Source organism: Bos taurus, chromosome 5 (genome assembly GCF_002263795.3).
Source record: "Bos taurus isolate L1 Dominette 01449 registration number 42190680 breed Hereford chromosome 5, ARS-UCD2.0, whole genome shotgun sequence".
Lineage (NCBI taxonomy): Eukaryota > Metazoa > Chordata > Mammalia > Artiodactyla > Bovidae > Bos > Bos taurus.
The window spans coordinates 108,825,410-108,837,334 of NC_037332.1; the positions used below are offsets into that span (position 1 = coordinate 108,825,410).

Consider the following 11,925-nt stretch of genomic DNA (forward strand, 5'->3'; position numbering starts at 1 on the left):
CCCTGCTTTTTAGCCAGAACCAGACGACAAAGGTGGTTTCTGTCTGTGGCCTTTGCGCTCTGCAGGAGCAGTCTCCCCTCCCAGGTAAACAAGGGAGGGGCCTTCCTGCAAAGACCTGCTCAGTGAGGGCCCTGCCCAGCCCTGCCCATCAGAGTCAACTTTAGTTGTTCACACCTTAGTGGGAATCAGTGTCCCGGCTCCTTCCTCTCTATGGCCTGAGAGGAGAGTCTGCCTGGGCTTGACTGGGGGCCTGTGGGACTCCCCGGGATGTGGCTCCTGCCCCTGCTTTTTAGCCAGACCCAGACGACAAAGGAGAATCCAAGTCTGAAGGCTGCCCGGGGCCGCCCACTGGACGTGGTTCAGACCTGATTCCCTTGCTGACTGCAGTGCGGCCTCCCGCAGGCAGCTCCATCCTTCTGGGCTCAGGAGCAGAGGGGAAGCTCCCCGGAGGGGCCGGGCCCTGAGCTCACCCAACCCCAGGCCTCTGGCTGCAGGACTAGAGCCCCCTGACACGACCTCCCCTCTTGAGCAGCTCAGCCACGAGAACGTAGTCAGATTGGTCATCTTACCATCCACCTGCATTTAGGGAGACATGAAGACATGGTCTTTGCTGCTCTGTGACTGTTGTACTTGTTACGATCGTCCATGTCTTGAGGGAAGGACTGTCTCGGCACACGTCACCCCATTCCCACCTATAAGTTTGTAGGTGCTCCTGTCCTGTAAATGGGGAAGATCCCGCTGGCCAGGTGGGCCTGAGCAGGCACAGGCGGAGCCGCCTGGGCTTCGCGGCTTGTACAGCTCCGGCCCTCTCTGTGCAGAACTATGACCATGGTCTTATTTCTGCAGAGATTTGGTGTTCCCTCAGGCCGCCCAGCTCTCTGTGCTAAAAACAGACAAGCACGGCCCCTCCTCTTCCCTAAAACGACTCTTGCTTCTGGCCTGTGCGAGGAGGGCAGAGGACTTAAGAAGTTGGCTTCTCAGCCTTTTCCCCCACTGGCAAGTTCTTCCCAGAAAGAAGGAGCCAAGGAGGGGAGCCAGGGCGTGAAGCCCAAGGCCACTTCCTCAAGAGCCTGCCAGCCACCTGGAAGGAAGCAGCCAAGGCGGGCCCAGAATGTGAGCAGAGACCCGCACAGCGATGACAGATGTCACGGTGACATTCAAGAGTTTAGCAGGGAAACCAGGACAGGCACGATCTTAAACCGCACAGGAAGCTTGTCACAAGTCTCAAGTTTTTTTTTTTTTTTTTTTTTTCCAGAACAGAAGCTGGTTTTATTTTTAAAAAGAGGAGAAAAAAAAAAAAAGTGATAAATGCCAGCGAGGTGCCACTTCCGTCCCCCAGGCTCCGACTGCCAGCTCTCCGCTCTTCCGGAAGAATCGTGGACTCTGTAGCTGTCTGTACAGAGGGTCTGGGCCAAGCCCTTTCCAAACAGGGAAGGAGTCAGAGGCCCGACCCACCCAGCATTAGAGGCAGCAGCGCGGGTCCGACTCCAGCTTCTCCTCCGTGACCTGCACGGAGGGCGTGGGCCCGGGGACAGGCATCTCCAGTTGGCCCCCCACACCACAGATGCCCCTAGAAAACAAGAAAAACGAAACTTCCGGGGCATCTCTTCTTGTGAGTGGGGCAAGGGAAGTAAGTAAAAGGACTCCAGAGAAACATGGCAGAAGGAAGGGTTGACCCCCTGAGCGCAAGTGACGGCACCAAGTGTCAGGAAGAGGATGTCTGTCCCCAGGTGAGCGAGGGCCGGCGGCCGGGACCAGCCGCACACTCAGTCTCTCAGCGGACGGGGAAGCGCAGCTCATCGGAACCCACCGCAGCCCCCCACCAGCACACCCGAGTTGGGGTCCCCCCACATGTCGCAGTGTCACTCAGCAGGGAGAACAGGATGGGGCAGGGGCCAGCCTGGGCCCCCATGGCTCAGACGTGGAGAGTGGGTGGCAGAGCAACAGCTACGCTGGAGAGAGGGTATGTGAGCAGAGGGGCTCCCCCAGGGTCTGGGCCCCAGAACTTTGACCACATGGAGTTCAAAGGGCAAGAAGAGGGGTCCTGGGAGAGGCGGGAAGGCAAAAAAAGGAACAATTTGTTGCAAAATCCAACCAGTTGACCCTGGACCTGGTGGGCGAGGGGCTGGGAGCCCCAACACTCAGTGCAAACGTTTTCTTCCCTGCCCCCGCCCCTAGAGCAGGGAGGCTCAGGACATTAGCCCTTCCTGTGTCTCTGTCTTCTGTCAACAACCCTCCATAACAATGAAGAGCCCCAAAACATTCTCTGGCCCCCAGCACAGAACAGAGGCCCAGGAAGCAAAAGTGACATGTCACTGAAGCCAGCCTGTGAGAGTCAAACCACCACCCAAGACTTGGGGCACTTTGTCTGGGGTTTATTACACCACACAAAGCTGCCCAAGCACACGGAGCGGGGAGATCCTTACAAACCGCCCCCACCCCATCCTGTTACCCTGTTACCCTGGCCTCAAGTCTGTGTGTGGGCAACCCCTGGATACCAGCTGTCGCTAGGGAGGGAGGCTGGGTGGGGTGGGGCTTGCCCACCCCCTCCAGACAGTCTACCTTTTCCCTAGGGACTCCCTTAACCAGAGCAGAGGACAAAGGTCACTGCCACCCTTTCTGATCCACGCCAAGCTTCCCAGAAGAAAGGCAGGGGGTGGGAGACGGGTTCCCTACTCCCGTGGGCCCGTGGGTGGCCCAACTGATATCAATCCAGGGACCCCACCAAAGCCGTTCTGAGCCAAGACCTGACCCAGCCCGCAACCAGCCTCAGGAAGGATGGAAGCTATGGGCGCAGAGAGAGGGAGAGACGGAGGGCAGCCAGTGGCTGATCCTCCATAGACCCTGTAATAACACTGGCACCGAACCCCAGCGGGTCCAGTGGCCATGGTGAATGCGACATCTGAGTCTTTGTCCTTATTTTTTGCAAGCAGCATCAGTGTGTGATGCAACACGAGTGGGAAGCACGGAGGTAGACACGCTCACTCACCCAGGAAAGGGTATAGTTTGGTCCTTACAGTGTGGACCCCGCCCCGCAGCTGAGAGGAGTGGGGTGGGACTGAGGAGGACCCTGGGTGAGCCTCTCCCTCAGAGGAGGGCCCCGGGCAGTCCCCAGGTGCCCAGCTCTGTCTGGGAATTAATTCATGGCCACAGATTCAGGTAGGAATGAGGAGTGTGGGTGGGGAGGACAGGGCCTCCCCAGATCCCCTGCTGATCTCAAGTGGCACAGGGTGGACACAAGGAAACAACACACGCACACGTGAGCGCGCGTGCACGCACGCACGCACACACACATTGCATCTATCATCCGGATGAAACACAACAGACACAGCCCGGGAACAGGGGACTCCAGGTCAATTTCAAGGTGTGGGACACCGGCCACTAGCCACAGCCTAAAAGCAGCTGTCCCATCCAGCCTCCTGCCTGGGTCCCCCTCCTCCACTCTCCACCACAAAGGAGAGGAATCAGGGTGAGATGGGAAAAGCAGGAAGCAGAGGCGCCAGGCCCCTGGAGGCTGGAACTCAGAATGGGTGTGGAGAACAGAGCCTGGCGACTTTCCTCCTTCTTTCAGTAGCTGGCTTGCTCCAAGCAGTCTTGACCCAAAGGGCTCAGAGTGGCGTGTTGGCCCTCAGCCCCATTAACAGATGATCTAGACTAGGTGAGGAAAGGTCGGAGGACAGGGAGCTGGGTTTCCCAACCCCAAAGCAAGACTCCAGACCCCTCAATTCTGGGAGGCCACAGCCAGAGTGTTGACATAGCCGTGGGCGCACCCCTCGTCCTCCGAGATGCAGTGGCCCAGTTGGGGGGCTCCGGGCGCCGGCGGGGCGGAGGGTGGAGCACCGTAGCCCGACCTGGCCCGACTAGGGGACGCCGTTAGCCCCTGGTCCCAGCAGCCCTCCAGGGCCTCCAGGCCGCGGCAGCCGAGGAAGAAGAGGTTCTTGAGCATGAAGACAGAGAGCGGCTGCTGGTAGCTCAGGGCCAGCAGGCAGCGCAGCGCCAGCAAGGGCGCGTCCACCAGGCAGCTGCCCAGGAGGCTCAGGAGACAGCTGCAGCCACCGGGCCGCGATGCCCGGGCCCGGGGCGAGGCGGCGGCGTGGAGCTCGTAGAGCCAGAGCACCGGCGAGGCGAGCGCGAGGAAGTAGACCGCGAGGAGCAGGTAGCGCAGGTGCGCGGGCAGCGGCGCGCGGCCGTCCAGCATCAGCTCCACCAGCGCGAAGCTGTCCAGCAGATCCAGGCACGTGCCCAGGAAGCAGCCGGCGGCGCGGTGCCGCTGCGGCTGCAGGAGCAGGGGGCCCGCGGAGCCGGGGGTGGCGCCCGCTTCACCGATGGCCCGCACCAGGCAGTAGAGCAGCGGCGCCGAAAGCGCCATGGTGAGGCGGAAGCCCGTGGTGCCGAAGGGCGCGCGCAGCTCGATGAGGTCCAGGATGGACGTGCCCAGGATGAGCACCACCTTGGGCGTGAAGGCGATGGAATAGATGAGCCAGGCCAAGTAGGCGAAGGCGAACTCGCCCGCCGCTCCGACCGGCCCCGCCGGCCCCGGGCCACCCGCGCCCCCGCGCGCGCCCCGCGCCTTGGCGCCCGCAGCCCCGGCGGGGGCGGCCGGCAGGTGCAGAGGCGCGGCGTGCGGGTGATGCGGGTGGTGGGCGTGTGCACCTCCCCGACGGCCCCGGCTGTTCTTGGCGAAGAAGATGGCCCAGCCCGCCGCCACCACCAGGTCGGTGGCCACCCAGGAGCACCAGTACAGGTCCGTGACGGCGATGAGGTACACGTCCAGCAGGCCGCCTTGCGCCAGCAGCAGCGCCACGGACAGCGCCTGGTAGCCCCAGCGGCAGCCGGAGCCAGAGGAGCAACCGCGGCGCCCGCCCCCGCGGCCCGACCGGGCCCGGCGCCCGCAGCAACCACAGCACGAACGGCAGGAGGGGCCGGGGCCGGGGCCGGGGCCGCCCGCACCCCCGACGGCCCCGGCCCCGGCGCCCGCGCCCAGGTCAGCCGCGGTCATGCTGCGCGCGGAGGTGGGCGTGGAGGCGCGAGAGGCGGCGGGGGTCCCCGGGGGCTCTGCGGACACCAGCGGCCTGCTGATGCTGGCGCTCTCGTCGTCGTCCTCCCGCTCGGCGCCCGCGCTGCTGTCGCTGCTGCCGCCGGGGCCGCCGCTGCTGCCCGAGCCGCTCCGGCCGCGCAGGAACCGGGGCTGCCGCCGGGCTGGGGGCGGGGCCGCGCGGGGGGCGCCGGGCGCGGGGCGCATTGTCCTCGGCTCCCTCCCGCCTCCCCGGCCGGAGCCGCGCGCCGGAGCCGAGCCCCGCGGCCGGGCGCGCGCGGTGACGGCGGCGGTGACGGCGCGCGGGGCGGCCCAGCCAAGAGCTGGGGGCGGGGCAGGGAGACCGGGATTGGATTCGGGGCTGGGAGGGGGAGATCCGGGCCGCGGGGTCGGCGGGAAGAAGGGGAGAGGCTGCTGGGCGCGGAGGTGGCGCGGAGCGGGGAGGACGCTGCCTCGGAACCCGTGGGGACTCGGGGGCGCCCCGTGGGAACGCGGAGGTGAGATGGGAGGTGATCGCGAGGTCCTACCCGCTGAACCCCTGGGCTTTAGGGACCGGGTGGCCTTGGTCTCAGTGTATATCGTGCCTGCCAGCAACCAGGCTCGGACCTCTGCAGGCACCAGGGTAGACTTGGCCTCTGCTTCCTCCAGTGCCCTCTCCACTCCCCATTGGGCCACCCTGCCTCTCCCTAAGGCCCTTAAAAGCCACGGGGAGAGTCAGGCCGTACTGATTACAAGGACCATAAACAGACATATATTTCTACATATGTATGTCCCTTGCCCACTTGGTTCAGTGGGCACCCCGGGGGAGGTACCAATCTGCAGTGGCCGGAGCAGCTCTCTGAATACAAACGCTGGGAAGAAAGGGGCAGAAAGAGGACGGTTTGTGTGGCCCCAGCTAAGCTGGCGCTGGGTATTCTCTGAGGTTCATAAGGCAGGAACGGGAATCACCGTGAAGAGGTAGCTGCAGAGGAAAAATAAAGAAACCCCTAGAGGTGCAGGTGTGTCGACGGACTCAAAGGACCACAGCAGTGATGCTGAATGCTGTAGCCAGGCAGTGCATAGAGCTCTGTCCCGCCAGTCCGCAGGTGGACGTGGGGTTTCACACTCAGCACGCGCCCAGCGCTCTGTCCTGCCAGTCCACAGGTGGACGTGAGGTTTCACAGCACACCCCCAGCACGCACACGTTCTGTGTCCAGTCCTCATGTGGGTCCAACAGGTGTGGCGGGGGAGCTGAGCCCTGGGTTGGTGGTCTCAGCTCTACCACTGGGGCTGTGTGGTCTTATTTCATCTCTCTGAGCCTCGGATTACCCAGTTGCAAAAGGGGACCAACATTTGCCTTCCCAGGCTGTTGTATTAGGAGGTCATGAGCTGGGAGGGTTTGGCACAGTTTCTGGTGCAGAACGTGTGAAAGGTAAGTGTCATCATTACAACTGCTCATTTCTCCACCCTTGGGAACCTACCAGCTCAGGCCACTCCTGATTGTTTTCTGGGCTGGATCCCTTCCCAAGATCACACTGGGAGCTCTGCTGCCCAACAGCTCTGGGCTTCGCCAAGCACCAGGGAGCCAAGCAGTTCTTGTTGGGAACAGCGGTCCTTGGAGCTGGGCACAGGCTTCACGGCATGAGAGATTTAGCCCTGCCAGCTGGCACCGAGGCCACCCACCCGGGGCAGTGGGGGGGGGGCACTCGTGAGTGTCACAGCAGGTCCAGGTGAAAAAGTGGGCTGGGGACCTGCCAACTGCTAATGGGAGTGATTACAGCCAGGCTCCCAGCCTCCCCTCAGGGAGAACACCACCCAGCAGCTAACCTGAAAACTGGCCTATAATTCCTGCTCAAGTCAACCGAGCAGGAGAAGCAGAGATGCTGATGAAGGCAAAGAACTGGGCTCCTGAGTGAACACTGATGGCTCTGTCCTCACCCCAGCCTAGGCCCACTTACTCTAGCCACCCACTTGGCTACCTCCTGCCCTCGCCCATCATGCCAGCCCTCGCCCAGACACCCCCACCCCCACCCCCTGCTGAGGATAGGTCTCCTCCCTGGGAACTTGGGTTGTACCAGATCTTTGAAGTTATCCTTGCATTTCTAGGGAATGGACTCCCTAGAGTAACTTCTGAATGAGATTCTTTAGCCCCGTTTCTTTCAGGTCTGAGGCCCTGAATGAAAAGGTCACAGAAAAGAAGGATGAGAAATCAGGGCACATGATGGAGTATGCCAATGGTCTGAGTCCCGGAGGCTCCTCGGTGTTGCAGTGGGTTATGTCTAATCTACACACTCGAACGCACACATGCACACACAGAGCCTTCGCTTCAGCCTGGGAGAAGCTTGACAAAGATGTGGCTGGGATGAAAAGAAGAAAGTTAAGACTTTATTGTATATAAATTGAGTGCAAACATCCCACATGGACCTGGAAAAGGGAAGACACACTCGCCAAGCAGCTCCCAGGCTCTCAGGGTCTGTGCTTACGTCTCATACACAATACCCAGGGACAGAGACAGAGGGATGGCACTTTGCTTCCAGACCTCCAACTCCCAGCCCAGTGTCCTCACCTGCCCACCACACTCCTTCTCATAAGCCTAGGATGGCAGCCTGGGAGTGGGGGACAAGCTAAGCAAGTTTCAATCCAAAACCCATTTCCCTGAGCACCTGTTAAATGCCAGGGGGCAGAGGGGGACACCAGGTAGAGCTTGTTTGGAGACCTGATACCTCGTCCACCTGGAGCGGGGAGGCCAGAATGGGTTGAGAGGGAGAAGACAGGCCCAGTCAGCTCAGCAGCCCAGGAAACTCAGTGGGCAGGATCGCCCCCACCCCCAGCACCAAGGTTTAATACCGCAGATTTACAAATATATAGATTCTCTCCTGTAGAGGAAGACTAGATCTCAGCTTCTTTAAGACATAAAATACCAAGAGGGGAACAGAAATGAAATACATAGAAGCATGTTTTCTATTTCTCACTGAAATTACATTGGTATAAACCATAAGATACAATGCATATTATTAGCGTTAGAGCAACTACTAAGAAAAAAACTCAAAAAACCATTTAAGAGACTTCCCTGGTGGTCCAGTGGCTAAGACTCCACGCTCCCAGTGCAGGAGGCCCAGGGTTCAATCCCTGGTCAGGGAACTAGATCCCATGTGCTGCAACTAAGACCTGGCACAGCCAAATAAATAAATATTTTTAAAGAACAGTTTTAAAATTGTTAAAGGAATTAAATATTATACTAGGGGAAAAAAAACTCTTAGTACCAAAAAATGAAAATATTTTTTTAAAAAGAACTTCAGATTTCAAATATATAGTCATTGAAAATCATTAATAGGTGTATTAAGCAGTACATTTCTGCTGCTGCTAAGTCGCTTCAGTCGTGTCCGACTCTGTGCGACCCCATAGACGGCAGCCCACCAGGCTCCCCCGTCCCTGGGATTCTCCAGGCAAGGACACTAGAGTGGGTTGCCATTTCCTTCTCCAATGCATGAAAGTGAAAAGTGAAAGTGAAGTTGCTCAGTCGTGTCCGACTCTTAGCGACCCCATGGACTGTGGCCCACCAGGGTCCTCCGTCCATGGGATTTTCCAGGCAGGAGTACTGGAGTGGGGTGCCATTGCCTTCTCCAGCAGTACATTAGATACACCTAAAAAGACTTAGTGACTTTAATAATATTATCTGAAGAGGGGATGTATGTATAACTGATTCACTTTGCTGTGCAGAAGAAACTAATACAACGTTGAAAAGCAACCATGCTCCAACAAAAATGAATAAAAATATATATCTGAAGAAAATCTCTAGAATGCAGTAGAGAGAGCTAGCAGTGGTAACATATTCCAAAGACAAATTGAGTAGATTGGGAAGATCCAAAATATGCCTAATAGAAATTCCAGAAGGAGAAACTTGAAAGTGTCAGGGAAAGATAATAAAGAAATTACAGCTGAGAATTTTCTAAAATTGGTGAAAACTTCTCCAATCCACAGATTTAAGAATCACAATGAATCCTAAACAGGATGAATAAAAATAAACCTGCTGCTAGATGCTCGGATGTGAAACCAGAGAGCATCTACAGGAAAGGATCTTCAGAGACACCATGACAGTAAATCACGGAACAGAAGTTAGATTGACAGCAGGCTTCTCATCAGAAATAACACAAGCCAGAATGCAAAGGATGGTTTAAAAAAATAAAGTTAAATATATCCGCAATCACAATAAGTGTCCTGTTAAATAAGAGAGATGATTGGGCTCAATTTTTTTTTAATTCCAAGCTATATGCTTTTATAAGAAATATTTCCAGGGACTTCCCTGGTAGCACAGTGGGTAAGAATCGCCTGCCAATGCAGGGGACACTGATTCGATCGCTGGCCTGGGAGTATTCCATATGCCGGGGCAACTAAGCCTGGCTGCGACTACTGAAGCCCGCTCGCCTGGAGCCTGTGCTGCACAGCGAGAGAGGACCCAGCGCGCCGCAACCAGAGACAGCCCTCAAACCGCAGCAACGCGCCACCACAACCAAAAATAAGTTAGCAAATAAAAGAACTATCTCTACAACATAAAGACAAAGAAAGGTTGAATGTGAAGGTTGAAGAAAAATGTAGACATATGTATTTTAATGCATTTATATAAATAAACCAAGCAAATATTAACTCAAAAAAGCTAGCATGACTTGGGCTTCCTGGTGGCTCAGGGGTGAAGAATCCTCCTGCCAATGCAGGAGACACGGGTTCGATCCCTGATCCCAGAGGATCCCACACACCACGAAGCAGCTAAACCTACGCGCCACAACTATCGCACCCATCCCCTAGAGCCCAGGAACCACGGTTACCGAGCCCACAGGCCACAGCTACTGCAGCACACACGCCTAGAGCCCATGCTCTGCAAAAAGAGAAGCCACCGCAGTGAGCAGCAGCCAGTGGCCAGCTCCTGCTCGCTGCCACTAGAGAAAAGCCTCCACAGCAACGAAATCCCAGCTCAGCCCAAAAAATGAAATAGATAAAAATGATAAAAAGAAAATGCCTTTAAAAAGCTGGCGTGACCATATTCGCGTTAGAAAAAAATAAACTTTATACTCGAGAATATCTTTATGAAATAAAGAATTTCATCGTATAGTGATAAAGGAGCTGGCATAGTAGTTAAGGGTATACACACTAGACCTAGACTACTAGGTTCAATTCCTGACTCCACCACTCAGAAGCTGGGTGACCTTGGTCAAGTTACTTGATCTGTCTTCGATTTTCTCACCTGTAATATGGGGACAATAATTAATAGCACCTCCTTCATAGAGTTGTTATGAGAGATGGAAGGCACCTGGATGTCTGAGTCACCACCTGCAGGGGAAGGCCAAGGGCAGCACCTGGTCCACATCAGGCTATGAAACGAGCGAGAAATACCTTGAGTGCGTTAAGCCGTATTTTCAATGTACATGTTTCTGAGTGCTGTTTTGTCCCATTGGTTTGTATCCCACCCTCTGCCAAGAGAACACTGTCTTAATTTACTGTAACCTTTTTAAAATGTTTGAAATCCGATAGGACCAAATCCAGGGTGAAGACAGGAACTTCTCCACAACTAGGCAGTTTTTCATTTCTTTCAGGGGCTCAGTAAGTGCTCTGCAGGCATTTGTTGAGTGAATAAACGAAGCCAAAGAGGAAGTTAGAAACACACAGGAAAAAGCAGACGAGATGAGACCTGCCTCGGGCTCCAAAGGGAGGTCCCGGATGCTGAAGCTGTTCTGGTAGGAGTGAGGTCCACAGTGGGAGGAGGGAGGCAGCTTTCAAACCAGACCCCTCTTCTCTGTCTCCCGAAAAAAGAGAAAATGAGGTTTTTGGAACCAAGAGCTGGAGGAGGCTGGAAGCAAAAGCTGAAGCCCTGACAGCCTCGCAGCGCTTCACAGCCGGAGACAATCCTCGCACCTCCAGCCCCTGGCAGAAGCTGCCAGGAGTCCCCGGCAGAGAGCAGGCAGGCATCCCCGCACGACCCAGCTTCCCTGCACCACGCGGTACGGGGGAAGTGACAAGAGAGATTGGAGGAACAAAGCTATTCTAGCCGAGATATTTTAAAAATCCGCCCTCAAGGCAGCATCCGGTTGCTACAGCAACCCTAGCTCCTGGGGAGGCCTGACCACCCACTGGCTCCCCACCTGCCTCAGCCTAGGGGTGTCCTTGGGAGGCCAGAAGCTGCCAGCACCACAGGGACACGAAGGAAGGGTGGGGTTCCAGCACCAAGGTCAGGGCTGGAGACCCACGTGGACACCGCATGGTCCGCTTCTGCTCTGGGCTGATCACTTTATTCTGAACATGTGCTTACTTCCCGTGCAGACTGACTCATAGTCTTGTTTGTATTCACTTGGCTCCTTTGAAACACAAAAAGGTAACTTTTTCACTCAGTCTGGCTGAGCAATGAAGCAGCTGGTTGTGGATTTGGTTCCAAGGTCTGGACAAAGCCCCAGAGGAACAAGACCAGTCTGCAGCCTAGTGGCCCGCCCTGTCCTTGACCTGCGTGAGTGACCTGCGGTCACCTTTCCTTCCTGCACCCCACCTGGAAGGGCTCCTACCACCTTCAGGAAAAACCAAGTGTTAGAAAGGGAGAGAAAGGGCCACAGAGAGAGCAGCTGCCAGCCACAGGGCAGAGCTGGGGGCAGACACACACTGTCACCCCATCCCTTCAGCCTGGGGCTCCGGCAAGACCCTGCACACGGCCACACCCAGCGTGGCTTCCCATTCCTGCTGCACTCTCCCTTCACTCTTGGGGGCCTCCTGGGCCCAGGGAGAGCTCGCAGGCCTTAGTTGTGGCTTGCAGGATCTTTTAGTGACTGGAACTCCTGTAGTGGCATGTGGGATCTAATTCCCTGACCTGGGATAGAACCTGGGCCCCGCATTAGGAATGCGGACTCTTAGCCACTGGACCACCGGGGAAG

The 11,925-nt window shown here is 56.7% G+C and overlaps 1 protein-coding gene across 1 annotated transcript; it reads right to left on the reverse strand.

Annotated features, from left to right (window-relative positions):
- Positions 1–1,212: 1,212 nt before the first annotated feature.
- On the reverse strand, positions 1,213–5,267 carry TMEM121B (transmembrane protein 121B). Its single transcript, XM_002694663.5, has one exon. It carries the CDS (start codon positions 5,240–5,242, stop codon positions 3,722–3,724), a length of 1,521 nt encoding a protein of 506 aa, XP_002694709.3. The 5' UTR covers positions 5,243–5,267; the 3' UTR covers positions 1,213–3,721.
- Positions 5,268–11,925: the final 6,658 nt, after the last annotated feature.